The sequence below is a fragment of the Mobula hypostoma genome, chromosome 4 (genome assembly GCF_963921235.1).
Source record: "Mobula hypostoma chromosome 4, sMobHyp1.1, whole genome shotgun sequence".
Lineage (NCBI taxonomy): Eukaryota > Metazoa > Chordata > Chondrichthyes > Myliobatiformes > Myliobatidae > Mobula > Mobula hypostoma.
The window spans coordinates 12,191,418-12,209,603 of record NC_086100.1 but is presented as its reverse complement, the minus strand read 5'-3'; the positions used below and the strand labels follow the sequence as shown (position 1 = coordinate 12,209,603).

General features: G+C 43.5%; 1 protein-coding gene across 2 annotated transcripts in view; it reads left to right on the top strand.

Moving 5' to 3' along the window:
• LOC134345127 (neprilysin-like) overlaps window positions 1–18,186 on the top strand; it is a 310,672-nt gene that overhangs the window by 178,597 nt on the left and 113,889 nt on the right. For both annotated transcript variants that reach the window (XM_063045312.1, XM_063045311.1), the window contains exon 10: window positions 11,523–11,624. In XM_063045312.1, coding sequence (XP_062901382.1) covers window positions 11,523–11,624 — 102 coding nt within the window. The remainder of the gene's footprint in view (window positions 1–11,522; window positions 11,625–18,186) is intronic.

Below are 18,186 nucleotides of genomic sequence, written 5' to 3'. Positions count from 1 at the left end.
TTCTTGACTAGTAAGAGGGAGAAAGCAGGAAAATGGGTTTAATAGGAATATCAGCCATGATTGAATGGCGGAATAGATGATGGGCCAAATGGCTAATTCTGCTGCTATATCTTATGGTCCTTTACATTTCTTCCCTTTTACTGTGCCCTCAAGGTCTGGCAAGTCATGGTCACAGATATTGTGTGACTAAATGCATTATTCTATGAAATATTAGCCCTATCCTGAGACTACCCTGCCTTTGGAAATAGATTTTGTCAATCTACCCTTCCTATACCCCTCAGAAATCCACAAACTTCTATAAAGACATTCCTTATCCTCCCACATTGCAGTCAGACTAAACCCAGCCTATCCAAACCCTGCTTCTAGCTAGAACCCTCAGTTCCAGGTAATGTCCTGGTAAACCACTTCAGGGCTCTCTCTATTGCAATCACAAACCTCCTTTAATGTGACACCTGGAACTCTACACAGCGCCCGATATGCAGTCTAACCAATGTTTTTTATGGCTTCAGTTGGAGTTCCCAGTTTTACTGAAACCCCCTTTCCTCCCGGACATCTCAGGAAACGTCATGTTAGCCCTCGCTGACAGTCTCCCAACTCAGCGCTGAGAAACCACTGGTCTGCGGCCTCATACATCTAGGGTATTCACACTCCAGTCCCACCAAATCTGTGAGATTGGAATGTCTCACCCACCCAAGCCCCGGTTTGTGTGAATGCTCTGTGATTTGCTGCCCTGTTACAGCTCATCGCAGGAAATCACAGATCATATACGACGTACAATTAAATGTAGTATAATTAAAAGAAGTATATTTATGCATATTAACTTAACTAAAGAGTTCATAGAGAAAAGAAAATAAAGGGCACATTATAATTAAAGAGTCAAATGTGTACAGGTTGGAGCTCAAATCTTCTGAAAGTCAGTAGACTCCTGCTCATTGGATCCATTGGATCACGGTACCCACTGGATCGAATCCTACAACCGGTTTACTCCAGCGTCTTCTCTTTTCATCTCCCCCAAACAAAGAGAAAGACTCCCACCAGTGTCAGGCACAAAAAAATCTGCTCTGCCAGCCTTCTCTTTTGATTGGATGGCCCACTTTCTGAAGCACCCCTTATCTCTAACAGTTATCCAAACACTGTTAGCAGTGAAACCTTTATTAGGGTGTTACATTACGTACAATGTAAACGTTTTTGAGTCATATGGAAGGTGTACAATGGAGGCTTCATAGGATTAGGGAAATAGAGCACTTGGTCATAGAATTTGTACCACTCTATTGGTTGGGGTTGACCACAGATGTTGCATCCTAGTTGTCTGGATACGCAAGCCAGGACAGTTTGGCACCAGTGGCATTGCAGGAGTTGCCAGTCAGCATTGAACTCAGTGTAGGAGTGTCTAAGTGACTCCAGCTCAGGACTTTTCCTCGGGGTTTACTCGCGAAGCCTTCCCCATGAGTGGGTATACCTGCAAGGCAGTGGAGATTTGAGACCAGAGATTTCCTTCTCCTAGACGAGCCCCATTTGCCCAAAGCAGCTGGTTTTAAGGCACCAGTAACCTGCCTTTGCCCTTCTCCCGTCAGTAGAAATGGTTCCACCAGGCTTAGTAGCTAAGACACGTGTGAAGGCCAGGAACTGGACTTAGTTGTCAATGGCTATTTAAGGCACACGCCACTGGGAAGATGTGGGAGCTTATCCCCATTACAATCCCGGCTATAACAACCTTAAAGAATCTCAGTCATATGTTACGTACCCCGTAACTGGGTTGCCAAACCAGCAGAAATGGATCACTCAGTTGGAGTCTGGAGTACTAGAACTAAGAAAGTTTTATTAAAGAAACAAGCAACACAGTAATCGAAAGGATAATAAATGCAACAGTTCAGCAATGATAAACACACATGTGCACAGAATTAAGATAACAGCATCAATCAAGCTCTATCGTTGTCTAGGGGTAAATGACCAAATTTCAAAGTGACTCAAAGTTCAGTCCAATTTAGTAGTTCAGTTTACAGTAATCGTTACCATGGCGATGGACAACGTTGGGGGAGAGAGAGAGAGAGAACAGGAACAACTGATCATTCAGACACGGCTTCACTCACAGACCGGCGATATGGCTCACAAGCAGCTTTTAGGGCAGGTCCTTGGTGATGTCACCTGAGGTCACCGACTGTGACCCCTCCTCCAGATGCGGTCGATCCTCTGCAGTGAACCCGGCACCCAGGCAAGGGCGGACACACACCGGGTTCCCGCTGATTGTACCTTTCCACCCTGGCCGTTGTCTGGTACTTTCCACCGACTCGTGAGAGGCGTACTGCTTCCAGGGTCTCGTTACCTCGGGTGGCGTGTGTCCTGCCTTAGTGAACCTGTCCCTTTTTATCCCCCTGCTGGGGTATCTCCTGTCCATCACTTCAAACAGTTCAAGGTTCAAAGGGGGGAGCCGCTCCAGACAGCTCTCTCTCCCCCATCCCTTCATTACACATCTCCAGACGCTGCTCCATTGTTCCTTATCTCTCCTTCCCCTGGGGACAGGTGGCAGACCACTTGCTGATGTCACTGATGCTAACCCAGGCCAGCAAACATCTTAATTTTATGTGTATTCTCGTCACACATAGAAGACCAGGGTCATAAAGCATACAGTACTACAGTGCAACACTGGCCCTTCAGCCCAACCAATCTATGCTGAACTGTTAATAGGTTAATAATACTGAAAATACTTAGAGAGTCAGAAAAGTGGACAAGTGCTACACTTGCCCCTACACGTCCACTCTACCACCATTCAGGGCCTCAACAGTCCATGCAGGTGAGGTGACACCTGGGAGTGTAATGGGGTCATCTACTGTATCCAGTGCTTCTGCAATGCCTTTCTCTACATCCGTGAGACACAACGCAGATTTGGGTAGCACTCGGTCAAACATCTTCAGTCTGTCCATTGCTGAAGGGGAGATTTCCTGGTGGCTACCCATTTCAGTTCAATTCCCCAGTCCCATTCCAACATGTTGTTTGATTGCCTCCTCTACTGCCATGATGTGAGGCCAGCTTGTGTAATCTCCGTAGAACTACTTGCAGGTGAACTGCCCTTTACCGTAGACTCTCGTTCAGTCAGGAAGAGCTGTCCTTGACAGTAGTGCAGTGGGTGGCGCTGCTGTGTCATAGCGTGGATGAACTGGCTTCAGTCCTGACCTCAGGTAGCCACGATTCTGATGCTGAGCCTTTATAAAGCATTAGTCAGACTGCCCAGAGTATTGTGAGCAGTTTTGGGCCTCTTATCTAAGAAAGGATGTGCTGCAATCAGACAGTATCCAGAGGAGGTTCACAAGAATGATCTTGAGAAAGAAAGGGTTAATGTATGAGGACAGATAGTGGCTCTGGGACTGTACTCATGGGAATTTAGGAGAATAAAGGGGGATCTCATTGAACCCTATCGAACGTTGAAAGGCCCAGATTGATTTGATGTTGAAAGGATGTTTCTTATAATGAGGGAGTCCAGGACCACAGGGCACAGCCTCAGAATACAAGGATATTCCGTTAGAACAGAGAAGGGGAAGAGTTTCTTTAGCCAGAGGGTGGTGAAACTGTGAAATTCATTGTTACAGATGTCTGTGGATGCCAAAGTATTGGGTATATTAAAGCAGCAGTTGACAGATTCTTGATTAGTGAGGGCATCAAAGGTTATGGGGAGAAAGCAAGGGAATGGAGTTGAGAGTGAAGATAAATTAGGCATGAGAAATGGGGGATTGGTTTCAACAGGCTGAATGGGCTAATTCAGCCTCTGTATCTTACGGAATTATCTTCTTATGATCTGATGGTCTTATGACCAAATTGCAGTGTCCTTAGTCATGTATCTGGTACAAATGTGAGGATTTCACAATTCATTTTCTTAACAAAATTACTTCTATTAGGGAGAGTATAGCCACAGCTACTGACACAGCTACTGCTAACTTCTACAGCCAACCTTGTAAAAATATGCAATCATATCAAAATTCCTAAGTATTTCTCATTCAGAACTGTATAAGATTGTAACAAAAAGTAAACTGTCCACTTGCTGACTCAACCCTGCCCCACCACCCTTTTTAACAGCTCTTTCATAGTTTTCAATTCTGTTCAAAAAATTATTAACACATTCCCTGAAACTGGAGATTTCCAGATGCCTTCAAAGTTGTGGCTGTCAAACCCCTACTTAACAATCCAAACCTCAGTAATGGGGTACGAGCTAGCTACAGGCCTTTATCAACTCTTCCCTTCCTGGGCAAGGTTCTTGAGAAGGGCTTTTTTCAACCAACTCAACCATTTTCTGAATGAGAACATCTCGGTAGAATGAGTCTCTGGCTGAACGTACTCCTGTGCCCAACCAGTACATTATGTAGTGGATGGGAGACATTGTGCAAGATGGCATGCAACTTGGACAGCATCCTGTTTTCAGACACCACCGTCAGAGAGTCCAGTTCCATCCCCACAACATCACTGGCCTTATGAATGAGTTTGTTGATTCTGTTGGTGTCTGCTACCCTCAGCCTGCTGCCCCAGCACACAACAGCAAACATGATCGCACTGGTCATCACAGACTTGTAGCACATCCTCAGCATCGTCCGGCAGATGTTAAAGGACGCTTTACAGTACAGGCAACTTGGTTACAGTTCCTGCTGCTGTCTGTCAGGAGTTTGTTCATTGTCCCCATGACCACGTGAGTTTCCTCTGAGTCCTTCAGTTTTCTCCCACAGTCCAAAGTCGGTAGGTTACTTGGTCATTGTAAATTGCCCCAATGGTTAGGCTTGGGTTAAATTGGGGATTGCCGGGCAACTCAGCTCAAAGGGCCAGAAGGGCTTATTCTGCACTGTATCTTAGTAAATAAATAAATCCTTTCCCTCTCACCTTAAACCTATGTCCTCTCAACATACACAGAATATAGAACACAGAACAGTACATCACAGTATAGGCTATTCCACCCATGATGTTGTGCCAACCTTTTAACCTATTCCAAAATCAATCTAGCTCTTTCCAGCTACATTTTTTTTTCATCCATGTGCCTAAGAGTCTCAGAAATGCCTCTGAGTATTTTCTTTCTAATTATAATGGTTGTAAGGTAGAACTTAGCAAGGAAAGTGCGGAATTATAATCAGGTTTATTACTGACTTACATTATATGGAATTTGTTGTTTTATGGAGCAGTACACTGCAAATTTTAAAATAGCAAAAAATAAATATTGCGAAGGAAAAAATAACAAGGTAATGTTCATATTCTCATGAACCACTTGACAATCTGATGATGGAGGGGAAGAAACTGCTGCTGGATCATTAAGTGTGGGTTTTGAAACTCCTGGAATTTTACCCTGATGGTAGAAGATGCAGGTCCCTGCTTTTCTTCACATAACAGACTGCATCTCCAATTCCCCCAGTGAAACCTGACCTGACGTGCTGACAAACTTCCAAATAGAGCATCAACATCTCACTTGCCCATCGGGACCGTCAATTGATGTCAAGAGTGCAGCTTGAACTCAGGCGTTTTCTGATGTAGAGAGCTGCCTGTGAGGATGCACTTGGAAACAATACAATGCACTCGACTTATTGGTCATTCATTTGTTGAAGAATGTGTAGCAGATAGTCTCATACTTTACAGTACTGTACCACTGGTCAGGATTCAATACCTACCAAGCTTTGTAAGGAGGTTGCACATTCTCCCTGTAATTGTATGGACTTCCCCGTGGTGCTCCAATTTCCTTGCACATTCCAAAGATGTACAGGTTAAGGTTAGTAAGTTAAAGCATGCTATGTTACTGGCAGAAGCATAGCAACTCTTGTGGGCTTGCCCCCAGCTCATATTCGGACAGTGTTGATCATTGACACAAACAATGCACGTTCACTATATGTTTTGATGCTTCAATATATATGTGACAGATAATCTTTAATCTTATTGTGATTGTGGACTTCAGGAAGGGTAAGACGAGGAAACACACACCAGTCCTCATAGACGGATCAGAAGTGAAAAGAGTGAGTAAATTCAAATTCATGGGATCTAACCTGGGTCCAACATATTGATGCAGCTACAAAGAAGGCACAGCAGCAGCTATATTTCATTAGGAGTTTGAGAAGATTTGGTATGTCTCCAAAAACATTTAAACATTTCTCCAGACGTACCGTGGAAGGCATTCTAACTGGCTGCATCACATATGGTATAGGGGGAGGGGGTCTACTGCACAGGATTGAAGTGAGCTGCAGAGATTTGTAAACTTAGCCTCCATAGCATTCAGGACATCTTCAAGCAGTATTGCCTTAAAAAGGTGGTGGCCATCATTAAGGACGTCCATCACCCAGGTCATGTCTTGTTCTCATTGCAAGCATCAGCAGGGAGGTACAGAGCCATGAAGCAAAATTTTAACATTTCAGGAAGAGCTTCTTCCCCTCTGCCATCCGATTTCTGAATGGACACTGAACCCATGAACACTATCTGACTACTTTTTTTATTTCTCTTCTTGCATGTCTTCTTTAGTTTAACTATTTAATATATACAGTGCCTATAAAATCTATTCACCCAATTGGAAATTTTCATGGTTTTTTGTTTTACAACATTGAATCACAGTGGATTTAATGTGACTGTTTTGACTCTGATTAACAGAAAAAAAGACTCTTTTGTGTCAAAGTGAAAACAGATCTCTACAAAGTGATTTAATTAATTACAAATATAAATCACAAAATAATTGATTGCATAAGTATTCACCATCCATTTAATATGACACCAAGTCATTACTGGAGCAACCAGTTGGTTTTACAAGAAACATAATTAGTTAAATGGAGATTACCATGTGCAGTCGACGTGTTTCAATTGATTATAGTAAAATACACCCGTATCTAGAAGGTCTCACTGCTGGTGAGTCAGTATCCTGGCAAAAACTACACCATGAAGACAAAAGAACACTCCAAGCAACTCCACAAAATGGTTATTGAAAATCACTAGTCAGAAGATGGATGCAAGAAAATTTCCTATTCAATGAGATCCCTTAAGTACAGTTAAGTAAATCATCAAAAAATGGAAAGAATATGGCACAGCTGTAAATCTGCCTAGAGCAGGCCATCCTCAAAAACTGAGTGACCATGCAAGGAGGGGTCTAGTGAGGGAGGCCACCAAGAGACCTATGACAGCTCTGGAGGAGCTACAAGCTTCAGTGACTGAGATGGGAGAGACTGTGTATACAACTGTTGCCCAGGTGCTTCAGCAGTCGTAGCTTTATGGGAGACTGGCAAAGAAAAATCCACTGTTTATAAAGACTCACATGAAATCTCAGTTAGTGTTTGCCAGAAGGCATGTGGGAGACTCTGAAGTCAGCTGGAAGAAGGCTCTATGGTCTGATGAAACCAAAATTGAGCCTTTTGGCCATCAGACTAAATGCTATGTTTGGTGTAAGCCAAACAATGCATTTCATCAGAAACACACCATCCCCACCGTGAAGCATGATGGTGGCTGCATCATGCTGTGGAGATGCTTCACTATAGCAAGCCCTGGGAGGCTTGTGAAGGTAGAGGGTAAAATGAATTTCTTTTAAATTTATTCATTTATGGAATGTGGGCGTTGCCAGCTAAGCCAGTATTTATTACCCATCCCTAGATGCCCTTCAGAAGGTCGTGATGAGGGGTGTAGGTACACCCACAGTGCTGTTAGGGAGGGAATTCCATGACATTGACCCAGTGACAATGAAGGAACCGTGATATGTTTCAAAGTCAGAATGGTGAGTGACTTGGAGGAGAATTTCCAAGTGGTGATGTTTCCAGGCATCTACTGTTCTCGTCCTTCTAGATGGAAGTAGCTGCCGTAGGAACTTTGGTCTGCTGTTGCAGTGCATCTTGTAGATAGTACACACTGCTGCAACTGTTTGTTGATTTTGGAGGGATTGGATGCATTTGGAAGGGCTATCAATCAATGTGCTACCTTGTACTGGATTCTGTCACGCTTCTTATGTGTTGATGGAGCTGTGCTCATCTAGGTCAATGGCAAGTGTAATTCCATAACACTCCTGACCTGAGCCTTGTAGATGGTGGACAGGCTTTGGGGAGTTGGGAGGTGAGTTACATGCCACAGGATTCCTAGCCTTCGATCTGCTCTGGTAGCCACAATGTTTATATGGCTAGACCAGTTCAGTTTCCTGTTAATGGTAACCCCCAGGATGTTGATAGTAGGGGATTCAGTGATGGTGATGCCACTGAACGTCAACGGACTATGGTTAGAGCCTCTCCTGTTGGAGACCTGGCACTTGCGTGCTCGAGTGTTTCTTGCCACTTGACAGCCCAAGCCTGGATATTGTCCAAGTCCTGCTGCATTTGGGTGTTTTAAATGCTTCACTATCTGATGAGTCACGAATGGTGCAGAATATTGTGCAGTCATCTGCGAACATCCCTACTTCTGACCTTATGACAGAAGGAAGGTCATTGATGAAGCAGCTGAAGATGGTCGGTCCTAGGACTCTTCCCTAAGGAACTCCTGCAGTGATGTCCTGAGGATGAGATGATTGACCTCCAACCACCACAACCATCTTCCTTTCTGTCAGGTGTGATTCCAACCAACCGAGGGTTTTCCCCTGATTTCCATTGACTCCATTTTAGCTAGGGCACCTTGATGCCATACTCAGTCAAATGCTGCCTTGATGTCGGGGGCTATCACTCTTGCCTTACCTCTGGTATTTAGCTTTTTGGTCCATATTTGGACCAAGGAAGTGATGAGGTCAGGAGCTGAGTGGCTTTGACAGAACCCAAACTGGGCATCCATAAATAGGTTATTGCCAAGTACGTGCTGCATGATAGCACTGTTGATGATCCCTTCCATTACTTTGCCGATAATTGCATATCTTCAGGCTGATTGGGCAGTAATTGGCTGAGTTGGACTTGTCCTGTTTCTTGTGTACAGGATATACCTGGGCAATCTTCCACATTGCCTGGTAGATGCCAGTGTTGTAGCTGTACTGGAATAGCTTTGTTAGTGGCACAAGTTCTGGAGCATACCTTCAGGACTGTTGCCGGGATTTTGTCTGGGCCCATAGCCTTCGTGGTATCCTGAGCTTTGAGCTGTTTCTTGATATCACAAATCGGATTGGCTGCATACTGACATCTAGGATGGTGGGGACTTCTGGAGAAGGCTGAGCTGGATCATCTACTTGGCACTTCTGACTGAAGATCGCTGCAAGTGTCTCAGCCTTATCTCTTGCACAGGCATGCTGGCCTCCTCTATCACTGAGGATGGGGATATTTGTGGAGTCTCCTCCTCCACTGAGTTGTTTGATTGTCCACTGCCATTTACAGCTGGATGTGGCAGGACTACAGAGCTTAGATCTGATCCATTGGTTGTGGGACCACTTACCTCTGTCTAGTACTTCCTGCTTATGGTGTTTGGCATGCAATTAGCCCTGTATTGTGGCTTCACCAGGGTGATGCCTCATATTGAGGTATGCCCTCTTGCACTCCTTATTGAACCAGGGTTGGTCCCCTGGCCTGGTGGTAATGTTGAAGTGGGGGAATGTGCCAAGCCATGAGGTTACAGATTGTAGTTGAGTTTACAACTCTGCTGCTGCTAATGGCTCACAACATCTCATAGATGCCTAGTCTTGGGCTGCTAGATCTGATCAAAGTCTATCCCATTTAGTACAATGGTACTGCCACACAACACAGTAGAGGGTTTCTTCAAAGTAGAGACGGGATTTGGTCTCCACAAGTTCTGTGCATTGGTCATGTCTACCAATGCTGCTATGGACAGATGTTTCTACTGTCAGGTGTGATTTTCCCTCTTGTTGGCTTCCTCACCACCTGCTGTAGTTCCAGTCTAGTAGGACCCGACCAGCTTGGTCTGTGGTGGTACTACCGAGCCACCCTTGGTGATGGACAATGAAGCCCCCCACCCAGAGTACACTTTGTGCCCTTTCCAACCCTCAAAGCCTCCTCAAGTGCTGCTCAACATGGAGAAGTACTGATTCATCAGCTGAGGGAGAACGATACGTGGAAATCAGCAGGAGGTTTCCTTGCCCGTGTTTAACCTGGGGTCCAGAGTCAGTATTGAGAGTTGTCAGGGCAACTCCCTCTCTACTGTATTCCACTGTGTCATCACCTCAGCCAGGTCTGTGCTGCCAGGGAGACAGTACATACCCAGGAATGGTGATGGTGGAGTCTAGAATGTTAACTGTAAGCTATGATTCTGCCAGTACAATTATGTCAGGCTGTTGTTTGACTAGTCTGTGAGACAGCTTTCCCAACTTTGGCACAAGTCCCCAGATGTTAGTAAGGAGGACTTTGCAGGGTCGACAGGGCTGGTTTTGCTGTTGTCGTTTCCAGTGCCTAGGTTGATGCGGGGTAGGCCATCCAGGTTCATTCCTTATTATTTTCCTTTTTGCAGTTGGATTCAACTGAATGGCTAGCTAGGTCATTTCAGAGGGCAGATTAGAGCCAATCACATTGTTGGAGTCACATATAGCCCAGACCAGATAAAGACGGCAGGATTCCTCCCCTAAGGATATTAGAATACAGGGAGATCCTGGAGGAAAACTTGATGCAGTCTGCAAGAGAACTGTGGCTTGGGAGAAGATTTGTTTTCCGGCAAGACAATAGCCCCAAGACTAAAGACAAAACTACACAGGAATGTCTTAAAAACAACAAAGTTAATATCCTGGAGTGGCCAAGTCAGAGTCCAGACCTCAATCCAATTGAGAATTTTTGTCTGGACTTGAAAAGGGCTGTTCGCTCACAATCCTCATGCAATCTGGTAGAGCTTCAGCAGGTTTGTAAAGAAGAATGGGGAAAATTTTCAGTGTCTGGATGTGCAAAGCTGATGGAGACCTATTCACACAGACTCAAGGTTGTAATTGCTGCTAAAGGTGCATCTACCAAATAGTGACTTGAAGGGATTGAATACTTACACAATCAATTATTTTGTGTTTTATATTTGTAATTAATTTAGATCACTTTGCAGAAATCCGTTTTCACTTTGAGACAAAAGAGCTTTCCTGGCGATCAGTGACAAAAAAGCCAATTTAAATCTACTGCGATTCATTGTTGTAAATCAATAAAGCATGAAAACTTCCAAGGGGATGAATACTTTTTATAGGGACTGTATATACTTACTGTAATTCACTGTTGTGTGTGTTGCTCAGATTTCCAGCAGCTGCAGATTTTCTCTGGTTACTGTAAATCACTGTATTTTTCTATATTATTATGTATTGCATTGTACTGGCGTTGAAAGTCAACAAATTTCATGACATATGCCAATGATATTAAACCTGATTTTGATTCTCAGTATTATTTATTTGTTTGTTTGTTGATTTATTTATTATCTATTTGATTTTTTTTTTGACTTTCCTCAGTAGTCTCCTTTTGCACATTAGTTGTTTGTCAGTCTTATTGCATCGATTTTCATTGATTCTGTTGTATTTCTGTGATTGCCTGCAAGATTGCATACGGTCGCATATGTTTACTTTGAACTTCTAAGCTTTCATTTTTGCCTCTGTGTTTGAATTATGACTAAGTTGTAACATATTTATTTATGTGTGTATTTTTATTTCATAGGCTACAACCAAGTCTGAAGATAGAAACGATCCCACCAAACTCTACAACAAGATGAGTCTTTCCGAAGTGATAAATAAGTATCCAATAAATGTCTCTAATAAGGTAAAGCATTTCTTGAATGAAAATGTGTGCTAAAACTGTAGCCATGTTGAAAATGAAAACTATTCCCACACTACAACCCAGGATCAGCAATAGGAGATTTACTTTTCCCCAAATATACATTTTTGGAATCTGGACATTGTTAGTATGCACAGCATTTACCAGCATTTATACTCCGGAAGTAACTTGGAAAATATGTAGCTCAGGTTGGGTTAAGTTGTTCTCCGATCTAGGCAATCCATTTGCAAATGTTTCATTACCATATGAGGAGACATCATCAGTGCATTATTAAGTTGTGGTGTAGCCTCCGAATGCTTGACCTATATATACATATCAATCAGTTGATTGGTCATCGTTACAGAAACTCGGTTGTGATGCAGGGAGGTGGTCTCGGGACTGACTGGTTGCGTGGTGAACTCTGTGCATTGTGGTCTGGAACTCTGCCTGCACTGGTTTATAAACAAGATTGAAGTCTTTGTGCTTGGATACAGAATTGTTCGCAGAAAACCATGCTTTTAGGAATTCTCTGGTGGGCCGCTTGTTTGCAACAAGATCCCCTCCCTGCATCACAACCGAGTTTCTGTAATGATGACCGATCAGCTGATTGATATATATATGTATAAAGGCACACCACAAATTAACAGTGCACTGATGATATCTCTTTGTATGGTGATGAAATGTTTGCAAATTAATTGCCAAAATTGGAGAACAATTCAACTCAAAGTATGGTCTCTTTGTTAGGTAGCTCCTGTAACGAATAATGTGGCCACTGAGTGTATGTTAATGGTCTTCTGCTGCTGTAGCCCAAACGCTTCAAAATGCAATGTGTTATGGGTTCAGGGAGGCTCTTCTGCGCACTGCTATTGTAATGGGTGGTTACTTGAGGTATTGGTGTCTTCTTATCAGCTTGAACCAGTCTGGCCATTCTCCCCTGACCTCTCTCATTAACAAGGCATATTTGCCTACAGAACTGCCACTCACTGGATGATTATTTTCTGTTTTTTGCACCAATCTCTGTGAACTGTAGAGACTGTTGTGCATGAAAATTCCAAGAAATCAGCAGTTTCTGAGACACTCAGTCCACCCCATCTGGCACTACCAAACATTCCACAGTCAAAATCACATGGATCACATTGCTTCCCCATTCTGATGTTTGGTCTGAACAACAACTGAATCTCTTGACCATGTCTGTGTGCTTTTATGCATTGAGTTGTGGCCACATGATTAGCTGATTAGATATTTGCATTAAAGAGCAGATGTATAGGTCTACTTGATGTATAATGTGTAACGTCCATCAGAATTGACCTCGGATGACAGTGGTAATGTACTGCAGTTCTTTTGGTGACGGTGCTCCCAGAGTGTTGTTGGATAGGGATTTCCAAAATTGAAGAATCTGCATAGATTAAAGTTTGCTGATTTATTTCCAGTTTGGAAGAATGTGTGAATTGGAGGGGGACTTGCAGATGATAGTCTTGCCTTTCTTACCAATTCTTGTCCTCCTTGGAATTGGTACTGGTTTATTATTGTCACATACTGCGATAGAGTAAAAGGTTCACCTTCTATAAATCCATCAAGAAATCAAGCATCAGCTTTGATTGCCTTATACATTTACATGTATTACAAATTTGTTGTGGTGCGTTCGTCAGGGCACGACATACAACAAAGAAAACAACATTGAACAATTAAAAAGCAAGAAGAGTTATATATACATAAAGCTAGAGATTAAAAGATGGATATGGCATAAATTATGCAGAAATAAATACCAACATGCATTTGCAATGTAAATGGCATTATAAGAAGCGGTTTAAAGTGTGTACTGTGCAGTACAGTGATTGGGGTAATAGATAGAGGGTGTGGAGGGGTGTAACTAGAACAGTTAATCATATTAACAGCCTGGGAGAAGAAAATGTTAAGATGGCATGATTTTTTTTTTTGGTTTTATAGCCCTATAGCACTTTCCAGAAGGGAGTTTTTGGAAAAGGTAGTTTACAGAGTGGGTAGTGTCCAAAAAACATTTTTTCTGACTGTTTCTTTGTCCTGGACACATTCATGTCCGACACTGATGGTACCCTGAAACCAATGATCTTTTCTGCTGACCTGACTGTTCTCTGTAGTTTTTGTACATTGTGGGAGGATGCTGCACCTTCTCAGACACCTTCCCCCTCACTTCCATCCAGGGCCCCAAATAGCCCTTCAACGTGAGGCATCACTGAACCTGCAGATCTGCTGGGGTTGTCTATCGTGTCCGGTGCTCCTGATGTGGCTTCCTCTACTTTGGTAAGACTCGTTGAAAATTGGGGGACCACTTTGTCGAGCACTTCCGCACCATCTGCAACAAGCGGAACATTCCGATGGACAACGATTTTAAACCATAGAAACCATAGAAACTACAGCACAGAAACAGGCCTTTTGGCCCTTCTTCGCTGTGCCGAACCATTTTCTGCCTAGTCCCACTGACCTGCACACGGACCATATCCCTCCATACACCTCCCAACCATGTATCTGTCCAATTTATTCTTAAATGTTAAAAAAGAACCCGCATTTACCACCTCGTCTGGCAGCTCATTCCATACTCCCACCACTCTCTGTGTGAAGGATCCCCCACTAATGTTCCCTTTAAACTTTTCCCCCCTCACCCTTAACCCATGTCCTCTGGTTTTTTTCTCCCCTTGCCTCAGTGGAAAAAGCCTGCTTGCATTCACTCTATCTATACCCATCATAATTTTATATACCTCTATCAAATCTCCCCTCATTCTTCTACGCTCCAGGGAATAAAGTCCCAACCTATTCAACCTTTCTCTGTAACTGAGTTTCTCAAGTCCTGGCAACATCCTTGTAAACCTTCTCTGCACTCTTTCAACCTTATTTATATCCTTCCTGTAATTTGGTGACCAAAACTGAACACAATTCTCCAGATTCGGCCTCACCAATGCCTTATACAACCTCATCATAACATTCCAGCTCTTATACTCAATACTTTGATTAATAAAGGTCAACGTACCAAAAGCTCTCTTTACGACCCTATCTACCTGTGACGCCACTTTTAGGGAATTTTGTATCTGTATTCCCAGATCCCTCTGTTCCACTGCACTCCTCAGTGCCTTACCATTAACCCTGTATGTTCTACCTTGGTTTGTCCTTCCAACGTGCAATACCTCACACTTGTCAGTATTAAACTCCATCTGCCATTTTTCAGCCCATTTTTCCAGCTGGTCCAAGTCCCTCTGCAGGCTCTGAAAACCTTCCTCACTGTCTACTACACCTCCAATCTTTGTATCATCAGCAAACTTGCTGATCCAATTTACCACATTATCATCCAGATCATTGATAGAAATGACAAATAACAATGGACCCAGCACTGATCCCTGTGGCACACCACTAGTCACAGGCCTCCACTCAGAGAAGCAATTCTCTACCACCACTCTTTGGCTTCTTCCATCGAGCCATGTCTAATCCAATTTGCCACCTCTCCATGTATACCTAGCAACTGAATTTTCCTAACTAACCTCCCATGCGGGACCTTGTCAAAGGCCTTACTGAAGTCCATGTAGACAATATCCACTGCCTTCCCTTCATCCACTTTCCTGGTAACCTCCTCGAAAAACTCCAATAGATTGGTCAAACATGACCTACCACGCACAAAGCCATGTTGACTCTCCCAGATAAGTCCCAGTCTATCCAAATGCTTGTAGATTCTGTCTCTTAGTACTCCCTCCAATAACTTACCTACTACCGACGTTAAACTTACTGGCCTATAATTTCCCGGATTACTTTTCGATCCTTTTTTAAACAATGGAACAACATGAGCTACTCTCCAATCCTCTGGCACCTCACCTGTAGACAGCGACATTTTAAATATTTCTGCCAGGGCCCCTGCAACTTCAACACCAGTCTCCTTCAAGGTCCGAGGGAACACCCTGTCAGGTCCCGGGGATTTATCCACTTTAATTTTCCTCAAGACAGCAAGGACCTCCTCCTTTTCGATCTGTACAGTTTCCATGAACTCACTACCTGTTTCCCTTAATTCCATAGACTTCATGCCAGTTACCTTAGTAAACACAGACACAAAAAACCTATTTAAGATCTCCCCCATTTCCTTTGGTTCCGCACATAGCCGACCACTCTGATCTTCAAGAGGACCAATTTTATCCCTTACAATCTTACAATTTTAATTCCAATTCACATTCCCGTTCCGACGTGTTAACACATGGCCTCCCCTTGTGCCACGATGACGGCACCATCAGGGTGGGGAGCAACATTTTCTGGTTACCCTCCATCCTGATGGCATAAATATTGATTTGTCCTTCCAGTGAACAAATTTCCCCACCACCTCCTCTATTTCCCACTCAGAATTTTTACCACTTCTCACCTGCCCATTACTAACCTCTGGATCCCCTTTCCTTCCCTTCCTCCTATTGTCCACTCTCCTCTACTATCAGATTCCTCATTCAGCCCTTCACCATTCACACCAACCTGGTTTCACCTATCACCTTCCAGCTAGCATCTTTCCCCTTCCCCCAACCTTTCATTCAGGCATCTCCTCCCCTTCTTTCTCAATCCTGAAGAAGGATCTCAGCTAGTGTGTTCCGCAGTACAGACTGATACAAAGTACTCGTTAAGTTCATCCACTATTTCCTTTTCCCCCACTATTACCTCTCCAGCATCATATTCCTGCGGTTCCATGCCCACTCTTGCTTCTCTTTTGCTCTTTATATATCTGAAAATATCTTTGATATCCACTTTTATATTATTAACCTGCTTCCCTTCACATTTCATCCATTCCCTCCTTATGCCTTTTTAGTATTTGAAAGTTTCTCAATCCTCTAATTTCCCACTCTTTTGCATGATTTATGCTCTCTCTTTTGCTTTTATGCTCTCTCTGATTTCCTCATCAGTCACGGTTGTCTCATCTTCCTTTAGAATACTTCTTCATCTCTGGAATGTATCTATCCTGCACCTTCCCAATTGCCCGCAGAAACCCCAGCCACTGACGTTTTACCATCATTTCTGTTCCTCCCTCCACCATTACCGCTCTCGTAAACCTCTGAGTGAAGAACCATCTCCTCATGTTCCCTTTAAACATTTCACCTTCCACTATTAACCTATGACCTCTGGTTGTCATCTCACCCAACCTTAGTGGAAAAAGCCTGCTTACATTTACCCTGTTTGTACCCTCATAATTTTCTATAGCTCTATTAAATCTCCTCTTAATCTTCTATGTTCTACAGTCCTAACCTATTCAATCTTTCCTTATAACTCAGGTCCTCCAGACTTGGTACATCATTGTAAATTTTGTTATTTACAAAATAACTGTCCCTCCTCACAGTCTCACTGCACACTTGCATACAAACTGTCCCATCTTCAACCCCATTATTCAGATTCCCGGCTCCCTGCTAAATTAGTATAAATCCTCACCTACAGCTCTAGCAACCTGCCTGTAAGGATATTGGTCCCCCTTAGGTTCAGATATAACCTATTCATTTTGTACAGGTCATGCCTTCCCCATAAGAGATCCCAATGATCCATAAATCTGAAATCCTGTCCCGTGCACCTGACCCTCGGCCACTCATTCATCTATACTATCATCCTGTTCCTGCCCAGACCGGCACGTGTTACTGCGAGTAATCCAGAGATTAAAACCTTAGAGGTCCAGCTCTTCAGTCTCTTCCCTAACTCCCTATACTCACTGAGCAGGTCCTCTTACCCCTTTCTACCTACATTATTGGTGCCAGTGTACCCCATGACCTCTGGCTACTCAATCCCCCTTTGGGAATATTCTGCAGCTGCTCTGAGACATTATTGACGCTAGCACCTGTGAGGCAACACATCAACTGAGCATCTTTTCTCGCAGCCACAGAATTTTGTTTCCATCCCTTTAACTATTGAGGGATAAACTTTCTGCTGAGGGGAATAGAAACACAGAAACATAGAAAATAGGTGCAGGAGTAGGCCATTCGGCCCTTCGAGCCTGCACCGCCATTCAGTATGATCATGGCTGATCATCCAACTCAGAACCCCGCCCCAGCCTTCCCTCCATACCCCCTGATCCCTTTAGCCACAAGGGCCATATCTAATTCCCTCTTAAATATAGCCAATGAACTGGCCTCAACTGTTTCCTGTGGCAGAGAATTCCACAGATTCACCACTCTCTGTATGAAGAAGTTTTCCCTAATCTCGGTCCTAAAAGGCTTCCCCTTTATCCTCAGACTGTGACCCCTTGTTCTGGACTTCACCAACATCAGGAACAATCTTCCTGCATCTAATCTGTCCAATCCCTTTAGGATTTTATACGTTTCAATCAGATCCCCCCTCAATCTTCTAAATTCCAATGAGTATAAGCCTAGTTCATCCAGTCTTTCATCATATGAAAGTCCTGCCATCCCAGGAATCAATCTGGTGAACATTCTTTGTACTCCCTCTATGGCAAGGATGCCTTTCCTCAGATTAGGGGACCAAAACTACACACAATACTCCAGGTGTGGTCTCACCAAGGGCTTGTACAACTGCAATAGCACCTCCCTGCTCCTGTACTCGAATCCTCTCGCTATAACTGCCAGCATACCAT